At 44.6% G+C, this 18,096-nt stretch overlaps 1 protein-coding gene across 1 annotated transcript in view; it reads right to left on the bottom strand.

Annotated features, from left to right (window-relative positions):
* Positions 1 to 13,567, bottom strand: part of LOC116974629 (SH2 domain-containing protein 1A-like) — a 78,336-nt gene extending 64,769 nt beyond the window's left edge. Inside the window, exons 1-2 of the mRNA XM_033023311.1 lie at positions 13,350 to 13,567; positions 4,715 to 4,775 (exon numbers count right to left, since the gene is read on the bottom strand). Coding sequence (XP_032879202.1) covers positions 4,715 to 4,775; positions 13,350 to 13,510 — 222 coding nt within the window. The 5' untranslated portion in view covers positions 13,511 to 13,567. The remainder of the gene's footprint in view (positions 1 to 4,714; positions 4,776 to 13,349) is intronic.
* Positions 13,568 to 18,096: the final 4,529 nt, after the last annotated feature.

The following is an 18,096-nucleotide window of genomic DNA, read 5'->3' as shown; positions in this document are numbered from 1 at the left end:
CCACTCCTACACCTATTTAATATATTTCTATGTTTCTAACTCAGCAGGTCAGGCCGCATCTCAAAGCCCCTTCATCGGGAACAAAACCTGCTGAGGTGATTCCAGCATTTTCTGTTTTTACTTCAGGTTTCCAGCATCTGCAAGTATTGTTTTTCATTTTTTATTTCCGGTTGGATGGTAATTGTATGCTTTTTCACAGGTCTGGTTGTGGCAAATATTATTCTTTTATTTGAAGAAAATTGGGTACATATTTGGAGAAGCGAAAACTGCAGTGTCACAGGAATAGAACAAAGAAGAATTAGCTTTAGGATTTTAGTTTAGTTTAGTTTAGTTTATTATTGTCACGTGTACCGAGGTACAGTGAATAGCTTTTGTTCCGTGCTAACCAGTCAGCAGAACGACAATACATGATTACAATCGATCCATTACAGTGTATCGGTACATGATAAGGGAATAACGTTTAGTGCAAGGTTAAGCCAGCAAAGTCCGATAGAGGGTCTCAACCCGAAACGTCACCCATTCCTTCTCTCCAGAGATGCTGCCTGTCCTGCTGAGTTACTCCAGCATTTTGTGTCTAAAGTCCAATCAAGGATGGTCTGAGGGTCACCAAAGAGGTAGATAGTAGTTCAGGACTGCTGTCTGGTTTAGGTAGGATGGTTCAGTTGCCTGATAACAGCTGGGAAGAAACTGTCCCTGAATCTGGTGGTGTGCGTTTTCACACTTCTGTACCTTTTGCCTGAATGGAGAGGGGAGAAGAGGAAGTGGCCAGAGTGTGACTCTTCCTTTACTGTGCTACTGGTCTTGCCGAGGCAGCATGAGGTATAAATGGATTCAATAGAAGGGAGGTTGGTTTGTGTGATGGTCTGGGCTGCGTCCACAATTCGCTGCAATTTCTTACAGTCCTGGATGGAGCTGTTTACTAACAAAGAGACAGTGCAGACATGAGATGCATAAATGCCCCCTTCAGCAATAAATGTTGATGGTTTCACCCCCTTGATACCCATATAATCAAGAATCTATCTCTGCTTTAAAAATGACAATTGACTTGGCCTCCACAGTCTTCTGTGGCAATAAGTTCCATAGATTCACCATCCTCTGACTAAAGAAATTCCCCCTCATCTTCTGTCCACTCCTTCCCCTTCTCTGGAATTAAACATGCTTGATTTCTAACATTTCCTAGTTCTTATGAACCTAGGTCGTCAACCTAAAGCATTAACTTTGGTTTCTCTTCAAGATGCTGTCTGGCCTGCTCAGTATTTTCTGTTTTAATTACTTGCAATCAATTTGTTTTCGCAATAAATAAATAATATTTATTTATTGCGTCCGCTGGACTGGAGGGCGGCAGCTTCGACCACCCCGGGCCGCGGAGCTTGAACCGGTGAGCCGCGGGACTGACTTACCATCGCCCGGTGGGGTAACAATATGTCGCCTCAGCGCAGAGGGAGAATGAGGAGGGAAGAGACAGTAACCTTAAGACTTTTGCCTCTATTTGCCTCTATTTGCCTCTAATGCCACTGCCATTACTGTTGTGAGTAGCTTGACCTCCTTCATCGGAATGGGCTCACCAACCTCCAGTGGTGAGGAGGTGCCTGGTGAACTCACTGTGGTGGATGTTAATTTGTGTTTATTGTGTGTTTTGTTGTTTATTATTATATGTATGGCTGCAGGCAACGACATTTCGTTCAGACCGAAAGGTCTGAATGACAAATAAAGGATCTAATCTAATCGAATCGAATAATATTAAAGGTAGTTGTGAGTTCAGTCTGTGTGCATAACAAACTCCCAGGAAAAATGTACTCACGATAAATATAGACAGGAAAATTCTTTCCAGAAGTACTTTGATCTGGACAACCTCACAACAGAAATTTGTCGTCCATAATTAGGCAGAAAAGAAACATACACTCAGCCTGGTGTTGAATACATGGCCCAATTGTTGGTACGCACATTTTCCCGTGTATTCTTATTTAGACCACTTGCTGTGAAACACTTACAGCTTTTATGAAATACAGCGTTACAAGAAGTCAGCACTATAAAGAGTTGCTGAACATAAGAAGCATATGCTTTGTGCCTTTGCTCATATATTTTAACATCGCACCAAATGTGAACAACACATTAAGTCTGAACTGACTGCCAGACTCAATTTATCATTCGTGTAAATCAATGGACCAAAAGTAGTTAGCGTGGCCCCAGCAGTTCTGTGGCGAACTACGGGCGATACTTTCTCCTTGGGCCGTTAGTCTCCAATGTGCATGACTGCACCTTGCAGGGTGGAAACCAGAGATGAGTTGGTCATCAGATGCCAATGGTAGAGTGCTGATCTACATCAGTGCCTGTATTTTAAGATGCCATTACTGTTGTGAGTAGCTTGACCTCCTTCATCGGAATGGGCTCACCAACCTCCAGTAAAATTTGTTTAGTTAAATATGTCCCCATTCTTATTTATTTTATTTACGTTTTTAATTAATTTCTAGTTTAGGTATTTTAAATATGTGTATTGTTTTTTTTTATTGTTAAATATATTTTTTAAATCATTTAAATAATTTGTAAGGGTGTCAGGGGCTATGGGGAGAAGACAGGAGAATGTGGTTGAGAGGGAAAGATAGATCAGCCATGATTGAATGATTGAGTAGACTTGATGGGCCGAATGGCCTAATTCCGCTCCTAGAATTTATGGACTTACGAGCTTACATCAATTTCTAACAGTATTAACGTAATATCTCTGAGACATATTACAGATATGTTATATTAATCATGTAACAGATCACTCATACATATAACAAATGAATCATATCAATGAATGTAACATATCAAAACATATAACAGATTCATCATACATATAATGTATTAATCATATCAACCTGTTATATGATTAATATAGCATATCTGTAATACATCTCAGAGATAATACATGTTAATACTTTAAATGAATTAAAATAATTTTGATGAATCTGTTGTTACAGATTAATATGATTAATCCATAACAACAGGAAGAAAAAACAATTATATGAATCTGTTATATGATAAATATAACATAATTAATATGACTACTAATTATGGAAAGACACAAAATGCTGGATTAGCTCAACGGGTAGGCAGCAGCCTTGGAGAACATGGATAGGCGATGTTTCCAGGTTCTCGAGGGATATTGTCTGACCTGCTGAGTTACTCCAGCATTTTGTGTCTTTCCTTGGTAAACCAGCATCTGCAGTTCATTGTTTCTACTGATTATTCATTATATCAACAGCGTTATTAATATAATTCAATTAATTAATAATTACATTATTAAGTTAAAAGGTGTCCAAGGGTGATCTGGGCTTTCTGATGCAGGGTCCCATGGAACGCTACCTGAAGCCCAGTCACTGTTCACCCGCTGCCTCCACTTCACAGAGCGCACCAGGAGCAGAGACCTCCAGGATCATCAGTCATAGTTCATACGTTTATACGTTATAGGCTATTCGGCCCATCAAGTCTACTCTGCCATTCAATCACAGCTGATCCATCTTTCTCTCGCAACCCCATTCTCCTGCCTTCTCCCCATAACCCCTGACACCCGTACTAATCAGGAATCTGTCAATCTCCGCTTTCAAAATATCCATTGCCTTGGCCTCCACAGCCGTCTGTGTCAATGAATTCCACAGATTCACCATCCTCTGACTAAAGAAATTCATCCTCATCTTATGGCATAGATATGCAGCATACAAACAGGCCCTTGGGTTCACTTGTCCATGCCAACCAAGATGCCGTCTCAGCTAGTCCCATTTGCTTGTGCTTGGCCCATACTTCTAAACCTTTCCTATCCAAGTACCTGTAAATTGTAAATTTTAAATTGTACCTGCCTCAACCACTTCATCTGGCAGCTCGTTTTATATACAGTACGTACCACCCTCTGTGTGCTCCTTGGGTTCCTGTTTCCCCTCTCTATAAACCATGGAAGGTTTTCAAGGAGTTGAAGGGAGGAATGCATGGGAAGGGGATGGGGGTGGAGAGGGGGGTGTTGTTGTGAGCAGGCAATGTGCCAGATTGTAATCTAGCCCATATTTTAATGCTTTGTTTTCCTTCAGCTTTTCAACAAGAAACTTTATTCCCTTTTATTGAAAGGCACTTCCACTCTCCTTTCCTTTAATGTTTAATTTAGTCATGTTTTTCTTGTAGCATAGAGTGGTGTTACCTCTTGTTGTTACTATAAGCCTCTACAGGTAGCACAATTGTGCAGTGCTATTCAATTCTGACTCTGGGTTCAATTCTGACTGTGGGTGCTGTCTATATGGATGTTTGTATGTTCACCCAGTGACCGTAAGGGTTTTCTCCGGGTGCTCAGGTTTTCTCCCACACTCCAAAGATGTACAGGTTTGCAGGATAATTAGCTTCTGTAAATTGCAAATTGTCCCTAGCGTGTAGAATAAAACTAGTGTATACTAATTCTGTCATGTGGTCGCTGGTCGGCGTGGACTCAGTGGGGCGAAGAGCCTGTATCTCTACAACCTAAAGTCTCCTGTGGTTTTGAGGTGTTAGTATTAAGATAGTTTAATCAACACATACTTTTCTGTGCTGGGAACTCAAAGCTGTCCTATTTGACAGACCACTCTTTACGTACTTACCTTTCCATGTCACTATTGCCCAATTTTACTGTATGTTGGGCTGCAGAATTTAGAAATGCCCTGGAAATAGGATTCAGTGTGTTGTAAATGGATTAAGTAAGTTTTGTTTTTCTTACCTGAACAGACCATTTCCCAGAAGTTTCGGAAACCCGATAAGTATGAACAAAGGGTTGATTCCTAGAGAGTGAGAGAGAAAGAGAGAGGGGGGGGAGTGAGAGAACACATTTTTAAAGAACTATCTGGTCAGATTTTAAAAAGAAGGTACGATTTTGGATCTGTGCATTGTGTTGGAACTGGGGACAGTATCTTGAGATTGCAGGGGTCAAGTACACATGTACAACTCATTGTGTGTTAATGAAATATCTGATCATTGAAAACCATTGATGTAATAAAGCCAATACAAACAAAAGTTTTTTTTGTGTGAGTATTCGTGCAAAGTTAAATGGCTTTACATGCTGCCAATCCGCCAAGGAGTGAAAGAGAAACCTGTAAAATGGCTTATTTCCCCTCTTTTTCAGCTGCTCGTGATTAGGGGGACTGGCTTGCATTTCTATGGCACCATTCACTACTTTCAGAATGTTCCACCAGGCTTTGCAGCCTATCAAGCACATTTGAATGGAGCCACTGTTGTGGTCTCCCCATTAATTCCTGTGAATCTTTAACTCTTCTCACTCAAAGTGGAAAGAAACATTCAGGATGGGATTGAGAAGTTTGAGTCCATTCACCAAGAGCTTTCAGGGGCTGTATTAGTGTGTAGGAAGGAACTGCAGATGCTGGTTAGCACCAAAGACAGACACAAATAGCTGTAGTAACTCAGCAGGTCAGCCTGCATCTCTGGAGAAAGGGAACAGGTCAAGAAGGTGTTCTCAACCCAAAACACCACCCTTCCTTTTCTCCAGAGATGCTGCCTGACCCGCTGAGTTACTCCAACATTTTGTGTCTATCTTCAAAGGCTGTATTAGTACTAGAAAGAATACTCCATGTCACAAACTACTCTCCCACCCAGACTGTCAGACATCACTTGCCCCAACAGTGGTGGAGATGCAGCTCATTTATTAGCCTCACCTCAGAATCCATAAAGCCCAAGTAGAAATAAGTCATCATTGATCCTGAGGTGCTGCACTGGCAGAAGAAAGTTTTAGGTTTACGTTTAGATTTATTATTGTCATGTGCACCAAGATACACTGAAAAACTTTGTTCTGCATGCTATAGAAACATAGAAACATAGAAACTAGGTGCAGGAGTAGGCCAATCGGCCCTTCGAGCCTGCACCACCATTGAATATAATCATGGCTGATCATCCAACTCAGTATCCTGTACCTGCCTTCTCTTCATACCACCTGATCCCTTTAGCCACAAGGGCCACATCTAACTCCCTCTTAAATATAGTACTATTAAATATAAACTATCTGATCAAATCAGATAGTCCTGTACATAAATAGTTTCAAGCTAGACACAAATACTATATGTAGAACAAAGGGAAAGATAGAGAGTGCATGATATAGTGCTCAGCATTGTGGCGCACCACCTTCAGAGACAAAATCCAATGTCCGCAATGGTGTAGAAATGAATTGGACAGTGTCCAAGCTATTGGAAGGACGGTTCAGAAACCTGATAGCAGAGGGGAAGAAGCTGTTCCTGAGAATGGTGGAGTACACTTTCAAGCTTCTGCTCGACAGGTGCCAGGAGAAGGAATGACCAGAGTGGGGCAAGTCTTTGATTATGTTGCCCGCTTTCCCAAGGCAATGTGAAATGTAAACAGAGTTAATGGTCCAAAGTCCAATGAAAATGAATCATGTCATCCTCTTATACTCAATCCCATGTCAAGCATTTTATATGCCTTCTTTACCATTTTATCATTAAATGATCCAATTTTAGGTAACAAAATGGTGGTGGTGGCATGTCTGGTCAGTATGATGGGCGGGGCTACATTTAGTTTTAGGTATTGTCACGTGTAGGGAGGTACAGGGAAAAGCTTTGTTTTGCATGAGGTCCAATCAGATCTGATAAAACAATAATCATATAACCAAATAACCATATAACAATTACAGCACGGAAAACAGGCCATCTCGGCCCTTCAGGTCCGTGTCGAACACTTATTTTCCCGAACACGTAAGTAAAATTAAGTCAAACTCAAGTACAATAGGTAGACTAAAGGGGAAGGTACAGAATGCAGAATATATAGTTCTCAGCAAATTGAGAGGGGGTTGGGCAAACACCAGAAATGAAAATAAGTCAAAAAACCGTGAGATAAGCAGCAAAGATGTGCAAAATGTGAAGCTGGAGGAAGGGATATAGGTGGAAGAGGACAAGGGGAAAGAGGGCATATTAGTGTGAGAAATGGCATAGGGAGGAGAGGGCAGGGAGGGGAAGGGGGGGGGGGGGGTTGTTAATTTGTTACCTAAAATTGAAGAATTTAATGAGTGGTAAATAATGCTTATGCTTGTGTTCATAGGACATGGGATTGTGTATAAGAGGATGTCATGATGCAGTTTCATAGGACTTTGGTTAGACCACATTTGGAATATTGTGTGCAGTTCTGATCGCCCATTACAGGAAGGACATGGAGGCTTTGGAAAAGGTGCAGAGGAGGCTTACCAGAATGATGCTTGGATTAGGGGATATTAGCTGCAGGGAAAGGTTGGACAGACCTGGATTGTTTTCTTTACAATGCCAGAGGTTGTGGGGGACATCTGATAGAAATATATAAAATTATGAGGTAGTTTAATTTTTTTCCTACGATAGAAATTCAAATACGAGAGGGCATGGCTTTAAGTTGAGAGGGACAAAATGTAAAGGAGGTATGCAGGGCAAGTTTTTTACATAGGGGTGGTGAGTGCCTGGAATGCGTTGCTGGGGATGGTTGTTGAGGCAGATATGATGGTGGCATTTAAGAGACTTTTAGAATGGGCCACATGGATATGCAGGGAATAGCGGGATATGGATTATTTGCAGGCAGAAGAACGGTCTCAACACAAAACGTCACCCATCCCTTTCCTCCAGAGATGCTGTCTGACCCGCTGAGTTACTCCAGCTTTTTTGTGTCTATCTTCAGATAAGAGTTGGCCTTGGCATCATGTGTGGCACAGACATTATGGGCCGAAGGGCCTGTTATTGTGTTGTACTGGTTGTACTATGTTGTGCCTTCATTCTGGTATCTTGCACTTGTCCTTGCATCATGCCAGCAAGGAATTTCATTACACCCCGGCATATATGACAATAAACTAATATCAATTTGTAATGGAAAGACTCTGCAACAGTTTATTTACAAACTGCAAAGCACGACCCCCCCCCCTTTGCTGAAGGTGTTACACATGAATGTCTGGTTTCCGTTTAACCTACCCGTGAGACTCGCTATTACTAACACGACGGATAGTCAGATTAAATGTGTAGGAAGGAACTGAAGATGCTGTTTTAAACAAGATAGATAGACACAAAATGCTGGAGTAACTCAGCGGTGCAGGAAGGATGCTGGTTTACACCGAAGATAGATACAGAAAGCTGGAGTAACTCAGCGGGTCAGACAGCATCTCTGGAGAGAAGGAATAGGTGACTTTTCGGGTCGAGACTCTACTTCAGAGTGTCAGATTAACATCCACAGCAACTCTGCAGTCTCCTCTCCCCATCTATCTGCACACAGCCTCACTAAAAGGCAGGACTATGATGGGTGGGAAATTGTGGAAGATTAAAAACCGTGAAAGCTGTTAAAAATTGAACGGTCGCTCCGTTTGAGGCGACTTCCTGACACTGAAACATTTACGCGATTCAGCAGTTGTTCCTCTGCGTAAATACGCCCAAAGTTTACATTCAACTGAAGTATGTTAAAAAAAATAAAAAAATTATAAAGCAGGTGTGTAAACTAAAGGTAGACACAAAGTGCTGGAGTAACTCAGCGGGCCAGGCAGCACCTCTGGAGAGAAGGAATGGGTGACGACGGTTCGGGTCGAGACCCTTCTTCAGATCCTGAAATAGTTTTTTTTTCTCCTTACTTCTTGTCTTTATTACGTTTACATTTACCCGCATGGATCTCTTCTTGTTTAACACCGGGAAAGTCCCCGTTTGATGGCAAGACCTTCATTTCATTAGCGCCTAGGGATGTCTGAGACTGCAAAAGGTGCGAAAGGAATGCAGATTTTTTTTAATTCTCCTGCTGCTATTGTCTGCTATATAGACTGAGCATCTCGTTTTACAATAATCACTCACAAAGCTCCGTCTGGCTGAATTAGCGGAGTCAGGGGATATGGGGAGAAGGCGGGAACGGGGTACTGATTGGGGATGATAAGCCATGATCACATTAACCATATAACCATATAACAATTACAGCACGGAAACAGGCCATCTCGGCCCTACAAGTCCGTGCCGAACAACTTTTTTCCCTTAGTCCCACATTGAATGGCGGTGCTGGCTCGAAGGGCCGAATGGCCTACTCATGCACCTATTGTCTATTGTCTATAGTCCTTCGGTCCAAAAACTGCAACCCTGCCCGGAGTGGTATGGGGTGTTGGTCGAGAGGGACACTTTATTATTGTTACCGGTGTCCAGTGTAAAAAGCTTTGTCTTACGAGCTATCAAACTAGATCAGATATACTACACATAAACGCGATCAGGTCAAACTCAAGTGCAATAGGTGGAGCATCGGGGGAAATACAGACTGCAGAATATACACTAGTTCTCAGCATTGTCGCACATCAGTTAGAGTCATAGATTCACAGAGTCACACAGCGTGGAAACAAACCCTTCGGCCCAACTTGCCCACAGCGCCCAACATGCCCCATTTACACTAGTCCCACCTGCCTGCATATGGTCCATATCCCTCTCAACCTAAGCTAGACACAAAAAAGCTGGAGGAACTCAGCCGGACAGGCAGCATCTCAGGAGAGAAGGAATAGGTGACGTTTCGGGTCGAGACCCTTCTTCAGACCGATAGTCACGGGAAAATGAAACGAGAGAATGTGATGTAGAGAGATATAGAACAATGAATGAAAGGTATACAAAAAAAGTTACGATGATAAAGGAAACAGGCCATTGTTAGCTGTTTGTTGGGTGAAAACGAGAACGCTGGTTGGGGGAGGGATGGAGAGAGAGAGAGGGGGAATGCCGGGGTTACTTCAAGTTAGAGAAATCAATATTCATACCACTGGGCTGTAAGATGCCCACGCGAAATATCCAACCTAAGCTGTCCATGTACCTGTCTGAATGGTTCGTAAACGTTGCGATAATACCTGTATAGTTCCTTGGAGAAAGTCCAATGACTGCAATGGTGTAGCAGTGAATCGAACAATACCCCAGCTTAGGGAAGGATGGTCCAGAAGCCTGATAACAGAGGGGAAGACGCTGTTCCAGAGTCTGGTGCGTGCGTGCTTTCAAGCTTCTGTACCTGCTGCCTGGCGGGAGCAGGGAGAAGAAGGAATAACAGGGATGGGACAAGTATGATTATCTTGTCTGCTTTTCCAAAGCAGCGTGAGGTGTGGATGGAGGCAATGGTGGGGAGTCTGGTCTGTGTGGTGGACTGGCTAGATCCACAACAAGGGAGTGTGCTCGCAGAGAGTGGTATCCAGGCAATGTAACCACGGATAGTGTCCATGGGAGTGTGGGGTGGGTGGTGGGGGTAGCGGGTTAAGGGGGTATTATAGGCGTGGATGCGGCGGGCCGAATGGCCTGTCTCCATGCGGTATCTCTAAACTAACCTAAATGTTTACATGTGTGTATGTGTTTTCTAAGATTTTAGATCAAAATCTTTTAGCATCTCCTGTAGGACGGGAACAAACGATGAAAGAAGAATTTACAGAAGAGATCACTAACGAGTTTCATTTTCAATACGACTAGTGAAATGTCTCAGCGGAATCCCCGCAACTTTCCTGATACTTTTCATCAAAGAGGGAAATTAAAATGCAGGAAATGTTCACAAGGGGCCACAAGCGAGATGCTGCCTGACCCGCTGAGTTACTCCAACACTTTGGGTCTTATTTTGTAAACCAGCATTTGCAGTTCCTGGGGTCAATACAAGCGACTGCAGATGCTGGAACAAATGAGGGGGGGGGGGGGGGGTTACAAACTCTTGGAGGAACTCAGAGGGCCAGGCAGCATTAGGGAAGGGAGATCAAGCTGAGGAAGGGTCCCGACCTAAAGCGTTTTCTGTAGAAATAAACTGCAGATACTGGTGTATGCCGAAGATTGACACAACGCGCTGGAGTTCAAGTTCAAGTGAGTTTATTGTCATGTGTCCCTGATAGGACAATGAAATTCTTGCTTTGCTTCAGCACACAGAACATTGTAGGCATTGACTACAAAACAGATCAGTGTGTAATGCCATAATATAAATATATACACACATGAATAACTAAACTGATCAAGTGCAAATAACAGATAATGGGTTATTAATAATCAGAGTTTTGTCCGAGCCAGGTTTAATAGCCTGATGGCTGTGGGGAAGTAGCTATTTCTGAACCTGGTTGTTGCAGTCTTCAGGCTCCTGTACCTTCTACCTGAAGGTAGCAGGATGTGGCCAGGATGTTGTGAGTCTTTGATGATACTGCCAGCCTTTTTGAGGCAGCGACTGCGATAAATCCCCTCGATGGAGTAACTCAGCGGGTCAGGCAGCATCTCTGGAGAAAAAGGATGGGTCGAGACCCTCGTTCCATTTCCCACTTTTTCAGTCCATTTTCCTCAATACGTCCTATCTGACCCTTCCAGCGTTCTGAAATCCGGTCTCGAATAAAAACGTTACTCCAGAGCATGTTGTGTCTATCTTCAGTGTAAACCAGCATCTACAGTTCCTTCCAGCAGTTCTTCCAGTAGTTTGTTCTGTATTTTGTTTACTAGAAATGTTCAGCCAACCGTCTTAAAGTTTCTAGACGCTTTCCGTTGCCTTTTTGTTTTCATTAACTGGCAACATCATAGCGGGATTATTTTTAAACTGCAGCATTGTTGTTCCTGTTTCCGTTTGGTAAAATAGGGCACGGGTTGTGAACGTGTGGGGATTTTTAATTTTCATTTTCTATCAATTTTTTTTCCGTCCCCCCCATTACCTATGGGCACGAAGTCCCCCGGAGGCGAGGAGTTAAATATCGTTATTCTCAGTAATGCATTTTCTCCGCGGTTCACTCCTTCCTTCGAAGCGCAGTAAATGATAACACCTTGTACGCTACCTAAATCTAGCAGTCGCAATCTTTCACGGCGGGCTGAGCAACGCCGTCGGTTTAAGCGTGGGGCAAGGTTGAATTACTGAATTGTTTACGGAAGGTGTTGAATATTTGTTGTTACAAATGTTACAGCCAGCATTACTTTGTACAGGATTCAACGTCAAAACGATTTTACGAAAAAAAATATTCGTAGTTTATTTAAAGTCAAGCCGCGTGTCAATTTCGTTACTGTTTCAAAAATGTAACTTCGGCTTTGCAATCATTGTGGTATTTGCGTTTTGTATCAATGTTCTAATACTAAATGTCAAGAGTTTGGGAATGTTCAGTTTAGTTTATTGTCACGTGTACCGAGGTACAGTGAAAAGCTTGTGTTGCCGGCTAACCAGTCAGCGGAAAGACAATACATGATTACAATCGGCCCATCGAGCGCAGAATGTAGAAGCAAAGAACTGCAGGTGCTGATTTACAAAAATAAGACACAACGTGCTGCAGTAACTCTGTCTGAAGAAGGGTACCGATGCGAAATGTCACCTATCCATGTTCTCCAGAAATGCTGCCCGACCCGCTGAGTTACTCCAGCACTTTGTGTGTTTTTTTTAAATGTGTTTGTGAATGTGTGAAATCGTTATGAATAAACAGGCTTGGGGCGTTTTATGTCTGGGATAGATTCCTGGGCAATCTTCCAGACCTGTAAGTATTAGATTATGCAAAATCTCTTTCACAAAACTAGCAGAATCTAGCATCTACAGGGTCTGAAGAAGGGTTTCGGCCCGAAACGTTGCCTATTTCCTTCGCTCCATAGATGCTGCTGCACCCGCTGAGTTTCTCCAGCATTTTTGTGTACCTTCGATTTTCCAGCATCTGCAGTTCCTTCTTAAACACAGAATCTAGCACCTCCCCGACTGGATAAAGATATTATCCAGAAATGTTATCCTAGCGAGCATGTCCGGCGCATTATTGCGGCTCAAAGTGCGAGAGTAACTCGGCACGTCAGACAGCAATGTTTTTTTGGAGAACATTGATAGGCGACCTTTCGGGGCCTATCCGTGTTCTCCAGGGATACTGCCTGACCTGCTGAGTTACTCCAGCACTTTCTGTAGTTTTATTTATTAACAGGCAACTGCGTTTCCTTGTCTCTGCATTTCTGCGGCTCCTCAACGTTCGAAAACAAACCACTTCACATTCCTGGGATTCCCTGTGTAATCGTCGGGGATTTATTTGAACGTCGATTGAACTCTTTCAGAGTCAAGTGTTCAGAGTTAGACCTGGCAATATTGGAGAGCCGTGAAAGATGGCCTTGATACCGACACGGATTAACAAGAGGGAATTAATTCCTAGCATGCGGTGTGGCACCTGTGAACAAGATATACCGGAGTGTTAGAATCGCTGTCGATTACTCGCGCGTAGAATTTACGCTTCATCTGTTTATTAATTCAGATCCAGCGATATGTTCCCTCCGGTCAAGGAACAACCATCATCCCCTCTCCCCAAACTCGGAGTCAAAACCCAATGCCATGAATTAACAGCGTTTCCATTCATCTCATCCACGCTACTTTGTGCTGGTTAAATAGATCTACCTTTACTAAAGTCCACACGCTCCCATACTTACAACACACACAGACAATAGGCTCCTGGCACGGTCTCGCTATCTCGGATCAGGTAACTTCCGTCATTCCCCATCGATGCCAACCGATCTTCAGTCTCTGCGCGGGTGATGCGCCCGTGATAGACGGGAAACCTCATGTTTCCAAGAAGGTGACTGAATGGCATGGGGTTTCTCTTTCTCTCTCTCTTTCTCGCTCTCTCTCACATTCTCTCCCCTCCCTCTTTCTCTCCGCAGCGTCTCTGGTTTACAACGACTGTGTGTGGGTTCAGCGCGATCACCGCCTGACTTCCTGAGTGATAACATTGCTGGTTGAGAACGCTGAGAGATGCGTTTCCCATTCTATGTCTGCTTCAAGATAAACATGTTTATCTTCTCACAATCAAACATCCGAGTATTTGACGGTGATACAGGAAATACAGCAAAAGCTGAAACGTGTCTAATTTTGTCTTCTTGCTGTTGGGTGTGTGAAAACATCCACTTTTAGACAATAGACAATATGTGCAGGAGTATGCCATTCGGCCCTTCGAGCCAGCACCGCCATTCAATGTGATCATCCCCAATCAGCACCCCGTTCCTGCCTTTTCCCCATATCCCCTGACCCCGCTATATTTAAGAGCCCTATCTACCTCTCTCTTGAAAGTATCCAAAGAACCTGCCTCCACCGCAGAGAATTCCACACTGAGGCAGAGAATTCCACACTCACCACTCTCTGTGAGAAAAATTGTTTCCTTATCAGTTCTAAATGGCTTACCCCATAAGGGCCTGTCCCACGAGCATGCGACTGAACGCGGCAAGCGCGACCAAACCGGAAGCGGGGGTCGCGCGGAGGTCGAGTGATCCCGTACAAGTTGACGTGAAGTTCGAGCAAAATCCGTGGGAAGTTCGTGCTAGGCGTACGGCGTCAAGACGCTGCGCACGCCCGTCAAGGCGGTGCGTACGGCCTCAATGTGGCTGCGGGCCGGCAGGCCGTTGCCGCGCGGAATTTTTGGACAGTGTCAGTTTTTCGGATCCCCGTGCGATGTCGGGACCAGCTCCGCACAACTCCATACGGCTCCGGCGATCGAAGTGGGACCGGCCCCGCGAGGCCGTATGGCTCAAGCGACCACGTTAGGTCGCCCTTGCCGCATGCAGTCACATGCTCGTGGGACAGGCTCTTTATTCTTAAACTGTGGCCCCTGGTTCTGGACTCCCCCAACATCGGGAAAATGTTTCCTGCCTCTAGTGTGTCCAAACCCTTAATAATCTTATATGTTTTAATGAGATATCCTCTCATCCTTCTAAACTCCAGAGTGTACAAGCCCAGCCATTCCATTCTCTCAGCATATGACAGTCCCGCCATCCCGGGAATTAACCTTGTAAACCTACGCTGCACTCCCTAAATAGCAAGAATGTCCTTCCTTAAATTAGGGGACCAATACTGCACACAATACTCCAGGCGTGGTCTCACTAGGACTCTGTACAACTGCAGAAGAACCTCTTTGCTCCTATACTCAACTCCTCTTGTTATAAAGGCCAATGTCATTCGCTTTCTTCACTGCCTGCTGTACCTGCATGCTTACTTTCATTGACTGATGAACATCCAGATCCCGTTGTACTTCCCCTTTTCCCAACTTGACACAATTTAGATAGTAATCTGCCTTCCAGTGTTTGCTACCAAAGTGGATAACCTCACATTTATCCACATTAAACTGCACCTGCCATGCACCCAACCTGTGCAAGTCATCCTGCATTCTCAGAGCATCCTCCTCGCCGTTCACACTGCCACCCAGCTTTATGTCATCTGCAAATTTGCTAATGTTACTTTGAATCCCTTCATCTAAATCATTGATGTATATTGTAAATAGCTGTGGTCCCAGCCACGAGCCTTGCGGTACATCAATAGTCACTGCCTGCCATTCTGAAAGGGACCCGTTAATCCCTACTCTTTGTTTCCTGACTGCCAACCAATTTTCTATCCATGTCAGCATTCTACCCCTAATACCATCTGCCCTAATTTTGCCCATTAATCTCCTATGTGGGACCTTATCAAATGCTTTCTAAAAGTCCAGGTACACTACATCCACGGGCTCTACGTCCATTTTCCTAGTTACATCCTCAAAAAATTCCAGGTGATTAGTCAAGCATGATTTCCCCTTCGTTAATCCATGCTGACTCGGACCGATCCTGTTACTACTAACCAAATGTGCGGCTATTTCATCTTTTATAATTGACTCCAGCATCTTCCCCACCACGGATGTCAGGCTAACTGGTCTATAATTCCCTGCTTTCTCTCTCCTGCCTTTCTTAAAAAGTGGGATAACTTTGGCTACCCTCCAATCCACAGGAACTGATCCTGAATCTATAAACATTGGAAAATGATCACCATTGCATCCATGATTTCTAGAGCCACTTCCTTAAGTACCCTGGGATGCAGACCATCAGACCCTGGGGATTTATCAGCCTTCAGTCCCATCAGTCTACCCAGCACCATTTCCTGTCTAATGTGGATTTCCTTCAGTTCCTCCGTCACCCATATCCTCTGGCCACTAGTAAATTAGGAAGATTGTTTGTGTCCTCCTTAGTGAAGACGGATCAACTCATCTGCTATTTTCTTGTTCCCCATAATAAATTCACCTGTTTCAGTCTTCAAGGGTCCAACTTTGGTCTTAACTAATTTTTTCCTCTTCACATACCTAAAGAAGGTTTTACTATCCTCCTTTATATTCTTGGCTAGTTTACCTTCGTACATCTTTTCTCCCCGTATTGCCTTTTTAGTTATCTTCTGTTGCTCTTTAAACATTACCCAATCCTCTTGCTTCCCGCTCATCTTTGCTACGTTGTACTTCTTCTCTTTTAATTTTATACTGTCCCTGACGTTCCTTGTCAGCCACAGTCGGCCCTTACTCCCCCTGGAATCTTTCTTCCTCTTTGGAATGAACTGATCCTGCACCTCTGTATTATCCCAGAAATACCTGCCATTGGTGTTCCACTGTCATCCCTGGTAGGGTATCTTTCCAGTCAACTTTGGCCAGCTCCTCCCTCATGGCTCCAAAGTCCCCTTTATTCAACTGTAACACTGACACCTCCGTTTTACCCTTCTCCCTCTCCAATTTAAGATCAAACTTGACCATATTATGGTCACTACCTCCTAATGGCTCCTTAATCTCAAGTTCCTTTATCAAATCCTTTTGCAGAGGTTACACCAGATGGAACCTCAATGGGCATTTTTAAGGCAGAGATTGACAGATTCTTGAATACTAAGGCCGTCAGGGGTTATGGAAAGAAGGCAAGAGAATGGTATTGAGAGGGAAGGATAGATCAGCCACAATCGAAGGCGGAGTGGACTTGATGGGTCAAATGGTCTAATTCTGCTTCTATAACTTATGAAATTATCAGATCCTGAGGATCATGATAGCTAAATTTAAACATAGCACGTTGAATACTCCAATTTTAGGTACCTAACAAACCCCCACATTCCCCCCACATTTTTCCCCATGATTTCCTGTGTCCCACCTAGATGCACATGTATTTCTACCACTATCCTGCCCCCTTTGTGGTCCCCTTCCTGTAACAGGTATAGCTTGGACCCAATATCAGCACAGAATCAGGCAGGTATAGTTGGTAACGAACTTTATTACGATACTGTAACACAGAGTAGTAACACAGGAATGGGTACACCGTACTCACACAGAGGCTCAGGATTGAGCGAAGGTTCCGAAGAGGGGCAGGCAGGAGACGTAGTCGGGGTAGCGGAAGGTCCGGTCACCAGGAGATCCAACACACGATGCAAACAAACTAGCGAGGGACAGACGAAAGGAGAGTCGAAGCCAGGCAGGAAGTCGGGAAATCGCTGGAGAGTCTTGCATGAATGCTGAGAACAATCTGGCACTATGTGAACGGTGAGGAGAGTCTATATACCGGGTTAATTGGTGATCAGAGGCAACTGAGTGCAACAGGTGAGGAGAGTTGGGCTGATGAGAGCGGAGTGGCAGGCAGGCAGGTGAGGAGAAGGAGGGGCCGGTGGAAAAGTACTGGGAGGTGAAGTGGATGAGAATGAGGAGAGGGCAGACTGTGACAGAACCCCCCCCCCTCAAGGGACGGCTCCTGACGTCCCAAAACAAAAAAAAAACAATAAAGAAAATAAACCCAATCCCACGCAGAGTTGGGTGGGAGGAGGGGGACCGGAGGAGGGCTAATATTCGTCCGAGACATCCATGTCCGCATCCTCCTCCATAGCATCAGAGGAAAGCTCCATCCCGTCGTCACTGGGCGCCTCAGACGGAAGAGAGGACAGAGTCTCAGGGGCGGCGACCCCTCTAGGAGTGGCGGACTTGGACGGCTGGTCGGGATGACGCCGGTGAAACTCCCTGATGAGGGAGGCGTCCAGGATGTGTCGAGCAGGAACCCAGGACCTCTCCTCTGGACCGTAACCCTCCCAATCGACCAGGTATTGGAGACCCCTCCCGCGACGGCGGGAGCGCAGGAGGCGATGCACCGTAAAGGCTGGGCCTCCGTCGATGAGACGAGGAGGTGGAGGAAGAGGGACTACGGGGACCAGGGAGCTCTCCCGGACTGGCTTTACTCTGGACACGTGGAACGTAGGATGGACCCGCATGGAACGAGGCAACTTGAGCCGCACAGCCGCTGGGTTGATGACCTTCTGGATCTCAAAGGGACCGATGAACTTGGGTGCCAACTTCTTGGACTCCACCCTCAAGGGAAGGTCCCGGGTCGACAGCCACACCTTCTGGCCCGTGAGGTAGGTGGGGGC

This window comes from Amblyraja radiata, chromosome 6, assembly GCF_010909765.2.
Source record: "Amblyraja radiata isolate CabotCenter1 chromosome 6, sAmbRad1.1.pri, whole genome shotgun sequence".
NCBI classification, from domain to species: Eukaryota; Metazoa; Chordata; class Chondrichthyes; order Rajiformes; family Rajidae; genus Amblyraja; species Amblyraja radiata.
This window is presented reverse-complemented; position numbering and strand designations above follow the sequence as displayed.